General features: G+C 40.1%; 1 protein-coding gene across 2 annotated transcripts; it reads right to left on the bottom strand.

Annotated features, from left to right (window-relative positions):
- Window positions 1-2,575: 2,575 nt before the first annotated feature.
- On the bottom strand, window positions 2,576-12,473 carry LOC133462571 (putative deoxyribonuclease TATDN3). 2 transcript variants are annotated; one of them, XM_061743872.1, is made up of 11 exons: window positions 12,407-12,473; window positions 11,197-11,407; window positions 11,089-11,121; window positions 10,856-10,929; window positions 8,521-8,605; window positions 6,372-6,434; window positions 6,181-6,290; window positions 4,814-4,869; window positions 4,623-4,735; window positions 3,066-3,146; window positions 2,576-2,894 (listed from the first exon to the last, which is right to left on the bottom strand). In XM_061743872.1, the coding sequence occupies exons 2-11, from the start codon at window positions 11,275-11,277 to the stop codon at window positions 2,751-2,753; spliced, it is 840 nt and encodes a 279-aa protein (XP_061599856.1). In that variant the 5' UTR covers window positions 11,278-11,407; window positions 12,407-12,473; the 3' UTR covers window positions 2,576-2,750. The 2 variants fall into 2 exon arrangements, with proteins under 2 accessions (XP_061599856.1, XP_061599858.1); XM_061743874.1 differs by having other exon boundaries at window positions 2,579-2,894; window positions 3,066-3,143; window positions 12,407-12,469.
- Window positions 12,474-12,479: the final 6 nt, after the last annotated feature.

Below are 12,479 nucleotides of genomic sequence, written 5' to 3'. Positions count from 1 at the left end.
AGGTGGAGGTGGTGTCAGCCTCCATAACCCAGATTGGAAGTTGGTTCCATAGTAGTGGTGCCTGATAGCAGAACGCCCGCCCTCCAAATCTACATTTGGATAGTCTAGGAACTACGAGTAAACCTGCAGTCTGAGAGCGGAGAGCTCTGCCAGGAACATAAGGCACTATCAGGTCTTGCAAATAATGCAAGCCAGTTCCTCGGCTGACCACCAGGGGGCGAGAATAATAAACAAAAAAAAAAACGTTTTGATCCCCAGAAACTGCGGTGCGTCCGAAATGCCATACTAAACAGTATATACTCAAAGACAATACTTAAAGAGCATATTGCATGTTGGAGACCCCTGTGAATCAATGTGTAGGAAAATAATGTAGGAACTGAATTTTCATTGAAATACGCATAAATATATACTACAGTGACCTCCGGAGTTGTTTTTGTGAGAGTATTTTACTTCCGCATCTGAAAAAGTTGAACCGGAAGTGACGCAGCGGGAGGGAGCGCGGTGAATTTCAACAATAGGAAAAATAATGGATCTTAATGTTAGTTGTGACACTGAAGAGGTTGTGAATGTGTATTCACACCAATATGCCGGGCCACAGCCTTATAATTACGAACCCGTTAGTCCCCCCACGTTCTTTTGATTGACAGCTGAAACTCGCTTTTTAAAAGGCTGATTTATGGGTCCGCGTTGCACCAACGCAGCCCTACGGCGTAGGTTACGCAGCGACGCACAGAACGCTGCGTGCGCCGCGTACCCTACACCGTAGGCTACGCCGTCGATTTTACGCGGAACCATAAATCCGCCTTTATTCACTGCAGCACCCGCCCGTGCTCCTGAAAGAAAACTCTGAAACTCCTTAAAAATGGATGAGTACTTGTAATCTGTCTACGTTTGTACTTTCTAAACAGAAAACTGGCTTATTATCTTCTCTTTTTTCTGATTAAATGCATCCGAAATAGCCAAGTATTTTTAAAACCGAATTTAATATTTTGTATCCACATTACATCGTTGTTAAAAAAAAAAAAAAAACCTTCCACAGAACCGAAGATATGCGTTTTCGACCACATTCATAAGCATTCCAAACCTGTAGATCATCTGGTCTTCCAGCCTCCGGGCCGCCTCTGCTGCGCCGCTTCCCCGGGAGCGGCGTCTCCTCCTCGGATAACGAGCTCCAGTCTCCCCGTGTCCCGCTACTTAGCTGCCGCGTTAAATCGATGCAGCCGGGCTGCAGCCCTGCTCCGCATCGCTGCGTACCCTACGGCGTAGGCTCCGCGTCGGTGTAACGGTGTCCAGAGCAGAGACCATTTATTTAATAAATAGCTTGGAGGACAGATGGTGGATCATCTGTAGTTCTGGGTCGCACGTTAGACGTCAGACTCGGAGCAGATTTGTTGTTGTTTTGGAGCATAATGTGACGTTCGAAAACGCAAAACTCCGGTTGTCTCTGTCTGCACCAGGTCTACACACATCTACATAAACAGAGTTTTCAAAAATCTTCACTTTGCCCGGAGTTTTTTTTAAACATTCGTTTATTTGCGTTTTCACGTGGATGACAGGTCCAAACGTAGGAAAATATCTTCGGTTTAGCAGATACCCGGCTACGTGTGTACGAGGTCTGCACAGTCAGATGGGGCAGCTGTGGAGACGTCTCCCCAGTGCTACGTCATATGACGCGGTGTTCGAAAAAAAAAAAAGCGTTTGTAGGAGCTTGGCTAAAATCAGCCACTTTTTCCTCTGAATACGTGCCCTTATGTCTTGTAAAACATATTAAATCCTACATTAACTTCTCACATAGTCATTTTCACATAAGGTCAGGTATCATTTTTGAAAAAATTCTAACCTGCAATATGCTCTTTAAGGTCGGCACACTTTTGAGTAAGTATCAGTAGTATGCATTAATTCCAATTTCGTTGTACCTGTACAAATGACAATAAAGACATTCTAATTCTTTTTTTTTTTTTTTTTTATCCCGGTTTTTCCCATTTTATCACCCAGTGCTCCTATCTAAGTAACAGTCCTGGGCATTGCCACTCTCTACCAACCCCGGGAGGGCCCTGCACTGAGCTCAGGTCTCCTCCTTAACCTGAGGAGTGAGCAGGCAGACATTCTAATTCTAATTCTAATTCTAATTCGGACGTGCTACTCAGAGCCACACGGCACTTCCTGCCGTCACAGCAGCATCAGCCGCACTGCTCCGCTCTTTACCGTTTATCCTGGTCGAAACAAGATGACATTATATAAGATTATTATATACGAATATTATTATATTAATATTATATAATAATATTATTATACTTATGACATATACGTATCTGCGCAGCACTTAGCAACCAAACACCGCTACATGGCATTGTGGGAAGTTTTGGGCTTAGCTAGTGTCCATCAATCCATAATAAATTTCTCCAGAATAAGTATGAATAGCGCATACTATTGTGTACGTACTAATGTTTCGGACGCACTAAAAAATCTCACATAAGCTGCGTCCGAAATTCCATACTTCCACCCTAATGAGTAGCAAAAACAGTACGTGAGATTTTTTAGTGCGCGAAAAAATTAAAAACACATTAAAGAGCTTCAACTTTTCCTCCTTTAAGGCTTCGTCATCTGAGATGAGTCAAGTTCAGATAGATCCAATACACTTTTAAGATTTTAATACATTAACTTTTACTTATTTACACTTTTTCTGGTTCAATGAGGCATTAAGTTAATTTAAAATAACGGATCACAGTCCTTTATCAATCAGATCAACGTCAGGGTCGGACGGCAGACTTCAGCCTGGGGAAGAGTCGCAGGGCGTTGAGCGTCGTCGCCTCCATCACCGTCTCCAGCGACACACCTTTGATCTTGCTGATGAACTCGGCCGAGACGTGGATGTTGCTCGGCTCATTTCTCACCTGCAGACAGAAGCAGGTGGACGGACGTTAGTTCGGGGTTTCGGCTCGGTCCGAGGTCCGAGCCGGCGCCTCTAGCGGCCGGAAGAGGAACTGCAACGCATCTTAGGTCCGGATCGTGCTGATGTCTTTCCTCTTTGGCATTGTGTTAAACAGACGCAAACCAGTTATTACCTGTTTTTCTGGGCCGAGGGCAGGGGAGTCGGTCTCCAGACAGATGTGCTCCAGCGGCAGCTGTTTCACAAGCTTCTGCTTCTTGGTGGAAAACAAGCAAAATATTAAATCAGGAATCCATGTATCTTTTGTTTTTCAAAATAAAACCAAATGTAAGAAAACAAAAAAAAACTACGGTACTCATTTTCAATCAAAAATTGATAAAATGGCAAAACCGTTGTTATCGTTCTTTTCCATGTTAGTTAGGAAACGAATACTGAGAAAAACGAAGACTGAGACAAAATATATACTGAGAAAAACGAAGACTGAGAAAAAATACTGAGAAACGTGAGTCGATCTTCATCCGCCAGTTACATCCTGGTTCTCCACAGCCATGAGATCTGGACCGGGCTGAACTTTATTATACCACATCAAGTGCTCTTATATAAATAAATAAGTATGAGGTTTTAATCCGTGTATCATTCATTCATTTGTTTTTCAAAATAAAACCAAAAGTAACAACAAAGGAAAAAACAACTCATTTTCAATCATAAATGGATAAAAACCGTAAATGGTCGTTATCCTTTTTTTTCCATTTTAGTCGGAAAAAGAATACTGAGAAAAACGACGACGGAGAAAAACACTGAGAAAAGTGAGTCAATCTTCGTTGTTACATCCTGGTACTCGATAGCAATGAGATCTGGACTTTATTGTATCATATCAAATGCACATTTGTAAATAAAAAAAAAGTAGGCGGTTTTAATCCGTGTATCATTTGTTGAAAACGAAAAAAAACAACACATTTTCTCAGTATTTGTTTCCTAACTAAAATGAAGAAACAGATAACGGCTCGTTTTTTCAGTTTTTCAATTTTATGTTCAAAGAATAATGGAAAAAAAACGGATAACGACCATTTCCGTTTGATCCATTTTTGATCTGAAGCAAGTTCAGTGAACCGCAAGTCGCCTAGCGTAAAAGCTAACTTTACCAGAAGACTATTTAGCAAAGGTGGAAAATGGATATTTATGTGCTTTTCTACTCTGATAAGAGTAGAAGAAATACTCTTATCAGAGGAGAAATAAGTGTCATTTTCCAGGTATGTTTTTCTCTATTTATTTTTATATTATTATTATGATTATTATAATTTAATGTTACGTTAATTGTATTTGTATTTCACAATATAATGTGTGTTGTATTTTATATAATATGTGTTTGTATCACCTGTAAGGTGACCTGAAAGGCGCCTCTAAATAAAATGAATTATTATTATTATTATTAGAATAATAATTATTATTAAAAACAACTCAGTCAAAACAGAAACGATTGCTAAAATGAATCAATCTCGGTACAAGTTTTACAAATTAATAAATGAGGAAAAAAAATCATCCGTTCTTTCATTTTAGTTAGGTAACGAATACTGAGGAAATTTTTTTTTTTTTCGGTTTCTTACTCTTGGTTTTATTTTGAAATACGAACGATTGATACAGGATTATCAGTGGCCATTTAAAACCATTTTTACCTCGCTCAACCCGACGTTTGCTCTGACAAAGGACACCCGAGGTGAAGGGGGGGTTGTACCTGTTCACTCCGGATTATGGATGGAGGGATGGAGAAGAAATATCCCGCCTTCACTCCCTCCATGGCAACAGACGGTTTCCCGTCGAACGCGTGGAGAAGAGCTTTGTCGACACCTGGTGGCAGAACGGAGGAACTGCAGGTCAGCGACTCGTTCAGCCGACTAAACTCACTAGAGAGACGTGGATTCTCACCTTGCTCCTTCAGAAGCTGGATGGTGGGTCTCCCTGCAGACCTCGAGTGGACATTTCTGAGGGGAAAACACAAATATAACGGCTTATGTGTCTTACATCGTCTCACTTCAACCAGAAAACCCACCAGATGTGAAGCTGAACGCAGCAAACTGGAGTCGACGCAGGACGGACAACCAGCGAGGGAGAAAACACAACTCATCTTCAAACCATAAAACGACGATGTTTGACCATTTACAATTGTGCGTTTTTCTAAATCAGCAAGCTGATAAATTTAGCCAATATATAACATATTGACTATAGTTTTATATCAATGTTGTTGAAGTTTTTGACCTCATTGATGACTTAATAGAGACTAAAATAGAAAAAAGAGACGTGCATCTGTAAAAGGCCTTTTTGTGGGGGATTAAGGTGGTAGAAGTAACTTTCTTTTGATGAGTAATTGATGGCTATTTTTGGGTCGGATTTGTTTATTCATTTCATTTGTAAGTGTTTTATTTCATATTTATTTATTATTTCAGGTTGAATTTTTTTATTTAATATTTTTTTTATTCATTTCAGGTTGAATCTTTTTAATTTAATATTTATTTATTTCAGATTGAAGTTTTTAATTTAATATTTTTTTATTTATTTCAGGTTGAAGTTTTTTTATTTAATATTTTTTTATTTATTTTAGGTTGAATTTTTTTTTTATTCGACTCATACAGTCAAACTACTGTATCTATACTTAGAGCACATTTGTTATTAATAATAAAGTGTCTCAAGTTAAATGACGTGTTGTTATATGGTTATTTTGTGCCTGTGATACATTTGGGATGGGGAGGTGTGAGGGTGTGTGTGTGGGAGGGGAGGGGGGGTGGGAGGGGGGCTTCAAATAAGAGATAAAGATTGTAAGATTCTCTTTCGGTGAAATATTTTTTTTTAAAACAGAGAAAAACTGACTTATTTTAAGAAACTTTTGGACATTTAAGACATTTAAATCATTAAAGATAGGTTATATTCTGTAACAGCCGTGTTTCTATCCTCAGCAGCAGGACCAGCATGTGGTACCGCCTCTCACCACCAGAGGGAGCTGCAGGCCAGTGTTTTTAACTTTAACCGAGATATTATCAGGTGTAGTAACAGACGCCAACTAATCCAGCCAATCACAGCAGAGAGATCCCCCCCCTCCTCCCTCCTCTGTTTTCTATCAAGAACCATAACAGCTTTCTTTAAGTAAAGGAATCAAATTAAATCATTGATATGTCATCTGCAGTGTGTCAGTAAAGGTATAAAACCCCTTAAATAGCAAACTATTCAGAAGAGTTGGTCATATTCTACTTGTTTAAGCACTAAGGTACATGTTGTTGTTTAAATTCCAGTGAACTCACAGCGGCAGGTCCAGCGTCTTGGCGATCTGGGCCTGGCGGACCAGGACCCGTCTCTGCTCGTCCTTATCCGTCTCCCCGCGGACGAACCGGGGCGTGAAGTCCAGGCCGACCTACGGACGGAAAACCACGACCAATCAGAGGCGTTAGTCCGAGCTGTGGACGGAGCTAACTCTCAGAACAGACACCTTTACCTCTCCGATGGCCACCAGGTGATCTTTGTACTGCTCTATGAGCGGCAGAGCTGCATCCAGGTCCTGCAGGGGAGACACAAACACGTCTTCACTCCGGCTGCACAAACTTTTAATTAGTTAAAGGTATTATCCATGATTTTTGAGAGCTAGCAAGATTTGAAAGTGGCACCTCCTCTAAGCCCCGCCCCCTCCTCCCCTTCCCGTCAGCGCTCCGTCCAAAGCCACGCCCCCACAAACTTTGGGGAACGCGCACTTGCAGGAGTCAAGTTTTCCAGGACATTTTGGACAGCACATTTTCAACTAAACTACCCCATGTCTCATTCACCTGTAAGCGAGGCCGGTTTTGGGGGGGGGCAGGGGGGGGGGGTGTGCCCACCCAAACGTGCAACCTGCCCACCGGTGTCTCCATCCCGGCGAGAGTGGAGAGCAGAGAGCGGAGAGCGGCTGGCGCTGCGCTGCAGGCTCTAGAGCCACGGCGTAGGCTACGGCGTAGGCTACGGCGTAGGCTACGGCGTAGGCTACGGCAACAGAGCCTGCACAGCACCGCAGCGCTCCGCCAGCCGCACCGGCGCTCTCCGCTCTCTCGCCGTGATGGAGACGCCTCCATCCCCACGGACCCCCATACTGCTTCCGAGCCGGAGCTGCTGCGGAACTTCATTGCGGCTGCACCTATCCCAGCGGGCTGCTGCTGCTGGGCGGAGAGTCCTGCAGCAGCAGCCTGGACCGACGGCTCTGCTCCCCGCTCTCACACACAGCGGCGACCGAGCCGCTCTGGAAATAACTACATAATAAATAACTACATACTGGGGTCCGTGGCAGAGGGGAGGGAGGGGGGTTACACTGGGACACTGTGAGCCCAAGACGATCCGTGGGAAGTGGACACGGGGGCTGGAAGCGAGTGCGCGCATGGGACAGGGGGGGGATTGGGGGGCGTGGGCGGCATGAAGGCATCTGATTGGTTCTTTCCCCCCCTGCCAAGCCTCTGGTCCTGGACCAATCCGTTTCATTCGGACCGAATGAAACGGATTGGTTAGAGTTTTTACATGATTTAAGCTGGGAGGGGGGACGAGGGGGCGGGGCTTAGAGGAGGTGCCACTTTCAAATCTTGCTAGCTCTCCAAAATTATGGATAATACCTTTAATTTAGAGTTTGTTTCTCGTTGTTTAAATTAAAATATATCAAAATATAGGAAAGTGATTGAAAAGGACTAGGACATCTGTCTACAGGTGGACACGTCCCACCAACAGGTGCAGATATGGATTTATTGAAGCGATCACCTGAAAATGTGGTAAAACTAAATATTTTGTTAGATTTTTTTTTATTCTGTTGAACCAGAATTCAAAACTAAAGTCTGACTTTAATATTATTTATAAATGTTGTCAGTTTAAAGCTTGCACGTGTGCAGATCTTTCTGTTTTCAATGCTATCATTATTATTATTATCATCATTATTATTACTATTACCATTATTACAGTTATTTAAGCTATTATTATTATTACTACTATTATTATCATCATCGTCATTATTGTTATTATGATTATTATTATTATTACTATTATTATTTTGTGTAGCCTCATGATACTTCATTTGTTCTTTTTGTATATTCTATTCTGTTAAAAGGTGGGTAAGATAAGCTTTATGCTTCAAGCCCAGACCTTTTCAGTCAAAATAATCACAATGTTGACCAGGGAAAAACCTGTGTTATCTTGTTTGTTGATTTTTATGTTTGGGATTGACCGAAATAAATATTAACTATAACTAACTATCTGCCGTGTCGGTACTGAGCGATGAGTCGGTCCAGCGTGACTTGTAATACCACCTGATCCCACTAGAGGTGCAGCACACGAACATTAAACCAGGAACTTGCACCCGGGCTGCTCCGTCCTGTATTTGAGCACTTTCCCCCGACATGCTGCCCCCATGTGGTCGGACGCGGTAATGCTACGAGGAGTAAAGTTTGATCAAGTATCAAAATAAGTCTTTTAAATCATTAAATCATCAGAATAAGATAAACGGTGAAGAAAGAAACTGAGATTTAAACCCTCGTGGTCTTTTTTGTTTCTTTATCTGTATTAAACATTGTTTGTGGGGTGGTTTTTAAATAAAACTGGTTTTGGGGGAAGCGAGTATTGAATTGCAGCGTTCCTACCGAGAGAGAAGCACCTCTCTGTTGCTCTGGAGAAACTTCCTGGACAGGATGAACTCCTAAACACGGGAAAATGAAACCTGGAAACCTGGAAAGAGAGAGAAAGTCGTGAATAAAGAGACTCCTGAGAGTCTGGGCCGTCAGCTAAGGCTTCAGCTTGTTCCAGTATTCAGCTGACCTTGTTTTGGAGAGTAAGAACCAGCAGCCCCTCACCATGATACTGCCACCACAGGCTGGGTGTGCACTTTCTCTTTTAAACCCGATAAACCCAACATTCTTAGGGGTGTGTAACTGAGTGATGCCATCAGGCAGCGCCTGCCGCGTAGCTCCCACTCTTATATCTGGATCACGCGCAACGGAGCAGCATTTTTGTGAGAGCGGTTTACTTTTGTGCCTTATTCTCTTTTTTTTTTTCTTCAGTAACGCCGTTTTTTGGTTTGTTTGGAGCTTACTGTCATGTGTGACACAGAAGACAACAGTTGAAGTCACCATTTCTGTTTGTTTTTCATAATAAATGAGCACATTGTGATTTCCACGACCTCGTGCAGTCCGTATATTCTTTTATTTTTTTTTGCATAACCCGAAAAACATTAAAAAAGTATTACAATACGTATCCAGATATGATATGTAGGGAACTAAAAAATTTATCACGATAATTCTCAATTCCACATTTTTAACTATAAATCTATCTCGCTCTCAGATCCCCCATGTTTGTTACACAAAAACGTATCAACGGGAATTTATCCTTTTTTCTCTTTCTTCCTTTCTTTCTTTCTTTCTTTCTTTCTTTCTTTCTTTCTTTCAGGCTCATTTCTTTCTTTCTTTCAGGCTCATTTCTTTCTTTCTTTCTTTCTTTCTTTCTTTCTTTCTTTCTTTCTTTCTTTCTGGCTCATTTCTTTCTTTCTTTCTTTCTTTCTTTCTTTCTTTCTTTCTCTCTCTTTCTTTCAGGCTCCTTCCTTCCTTCCTTCCTTCCTTCCTTCCTTCCTTCCTTCCTTCCTTCCTTCCTTCCTTCCTTCCTTCCTTCCTTCCTTCCTTCCTTCCTTCCTTCCTTCCTTCCTTCCTTCCTTCCTTCCTTCCTTCCTTCCTTCCTTCCTTCCTTCCTTCACGTACGTTGTGCATGGATTTAACACAGAACCATAAATCAGCTTTACACAAAAACGTCATCAACCGGAATTTATCATTTTTACCGTGAGATACAAATACTTACCGTGGGGACGGTTTATCGTGAACGGTAAAATATCACCCATTCCTTACGATATATATCACGATACATGTATGACAGTACAATATCTATTGTAACATTGTGATACATCAAACTATTTTACTTTCTTAACTTAACAATAACACGGGTTGCTGTACATTTATACCGGAGTAAACTGATCAGAGGACTAGCTTTGTCAAAATTTTGTTTTTAAACAACTGCACCATTTTATTTAAGTACATTGCATAAGTGGTTTTTAGATCAAGTAAAAAAAACAAAAAAATTTGCAAATATATGTCATAAGTGCGACACGGCACTTGCTGAACACACTGAGGTGAAGAATATGGAGAAAATAAAAGTGAAAAATAAAGAATGTAGACACTGGAATTGGTTCCCAAATGTGTCACTGAACACAGGATATCTAAAATAAGGAGCTTTGTTACACACAAGAACGTGGAATATGTTTTTCCTAATAAAGTTATTAGAATATGACAAATCAATATCATCTCACGGTAAAAACGATAAATTCCCGTTGACGTTTTTGTGTAAAGCTGATTTATGGTTCTGTGTTAAATCCACGCACAATGTACGTGAAGGAAAGAAAGAAAGAAAGAAAGAAAGAAAGAAAGAAAGAAAGAAAGAAAGAAAGAAAGAAAGAAAGAAAGAAAGAAAGAAAGAAAGAAAGAAAGAAAGAAAGAATAAATTCCCGTTGATGAGGTTTTTGTGTAACAAACATGGTGGATCTGAGTCATTCCAGTTTTGCAGTACAAGTGGACTAATTTAATTGGTTTTTATCAATTCAATTTAATTGGTGTAGTTTAGTAGCATTTAGTATTGTTTTACAGCAGTGTTTTGGGGGCTCCAAAGACTGAATGTGGTGATAGATTTATAGTTAAAAAGGTGGAGTTTAATTGGTATTTTTTTTATCGTCATTTTTATCGTTATCTGGATAAATGCCAGAAATTATCGTGATAATTTTTTTAGTCCATACCGGCCATCCCTAGTGGCAAAGTATTGCGATAAATCACTGTATCGATATTTTTAACACCCCGATCAATCAGTTTAGGTCTGCCAGTGTTTGCAGCAAGACATTTTCTACTCAATGTAGTGAAATAAACAAAGCGATGGCAAACTGACCTCTGTGACAGCTGGATAATCCTGTCAAACTCCCCAGCATGTTCAGCCACAGCCAGCAGAGCCAGTAGCCCAGCCTTCAAACAAAAACATTAAACATGCATGAAGTTTAAAACAACAACATGAAAAATGCATGAAGTTTAAAACAACAGCATGAGAAATGCATGAAGTTTAAAATAACAACATGAGAAATGCATGAAGTGTACAACAACAACGTTAAAATCAGACTTTCGCACCTTTTTTGACCTCTCAATCACCTCTTCTATGTCCTGGAAAGAGAGGAGAGAAAAAAGTCACAGATCAGAGCGTTAAAATCGACAACTTTGAGTTAAATTCTCTCTTACTTCGTCAAAATCCCGAGCAGAGATGTGACAGTGACAATCCACGTAGCCTCCCATGCTGCCGTGGTAGGGGGGACAGCGCATGCGCGAAGACGACTCGCGCTCATATGCTAACACGGCGCAGCCCGGAGGGGCGGTGTCTTCTCCGTTAGAATGAATTGAACTCCAGCGGCGCCTCGGTGTTTATAAATCAATCATATCCAGGAAAGCACACCTGTTTGTTTTAACAAGAACAATGACAAACTCAGATGTAAACATAAGTACATCAAATTGAGAAAACAATCACACCTATTAAATTAAGATTGCATAAGGGGAAATGAAGAAAATAAATAAATATAAAAATAAATAAATTAATTAATTTAAAAAAAATAGGGAAAATAAATAAATAAGCGAATGAATGAAAAATTAGTAGTTAAATAATAAATAAGGAAGGAAAATCATATTGTCAAGTACAAGGGGTTCAGGATAAATTGACAGTTGTAATTAGAGTATTTATGTATTTTAGTAACTGTTGAAATAAAGAGATTTCATTTTTAAGAGCAGTCAATGAAGTGAATTCATACTTGTGAATATAGTATTTTGTAAGAATGATCAAATTATTCACTAAAAATTTTTTTTTTTATTCTTAAGAATTACACCAACTTTAATGTTTTTAAAAGAGCAGAAATCTATGTCGATGAAGCTGGATAATATTAAATCATGGATCTTGAATGATCTCACATCCAAAAAAACAGGTGCTAGATCTCAATGGTATTGTGGTGGAGGCAGGAGAAAAATAAAAATAATATTTTAGAGGAGGAAGATTTTTTTTTCATTATGTACTTCGAGAAAAAAAGTCTAAAGGTCGAGAAAAAAGACAAAATGTCGAGAAAAAAATCGAAATGTCGAGATTAATGTTGAAGTACAATTTCGAGAAAAAAATCGAAATGTCAAGAAAAAAGTCGAAATGTCGAGATAAATGTTGAAGTTCAATTTCGAGAAAAAAGTCGAAATGTTGGAAAAAAAAAGTCAAAATTTCGTGAATAAAGTTGAAATGTTGAGAAAAAAGGCGAAATGTCGACTTTTTTCTCGACATTTCGACTTTTTTCTCGAAGTGCACAATAATAAAAAAAATCTTCCCCTCTCAAATATTTTTTCTCCTGCCTGGCTCTAATACTCTTCCGTACAATCGAGCAAATAGTGTTATATTTTGCATTAAAATCGGAAAGCAAACCTGTTGTTTTGACTCTCCAGTCGAACCACGTGATTGTGTTTGACCGCGGTGATCACGTGACCGCGGGGATCAC

This window comes from Cololabis saira, chromosome 16, assembly GCF_033807715.1.
Source record: "Cololabis saira isolate AMF1-May2022 chromosome 16, fColSai1.1, whole genome shotgun sequence".
NCBI lineage: Eukaryota > Metazoa > Chordata > Actinopteri > Beloniformes > Belonidae > Cololabis > Cololabis saira.
This window is presented reverse-complemented; position numbering and strand designations above follow the sequence as displayed.

Excerpts from the sequence above, each read along its gene's own strand:
- LOC133462571 (XM_061743872.1), bottom strand. The coding sequence starts at position 11,277 with ATGCGCTGTCCCCCCTACCACGGCAGCATGGGAGGCTACGTGGATTGT. Across the intron at positions 8,606-10,855 it reads ATTATCCAGCTGTCACAGAG|GTTTCCAGGTTTCATTTTCC; the intron begins GTCAGTTTGCCA and ends CTCTCTTTCCAG. Across the intron at positions 2,895-3,065 it reads CCCTCGGCCCAGAAAAACAG|GTGAGAAATGAGCCGAGCAA; the intron begins GTAATAACTGGT and ends TTCTGTCTGCAG.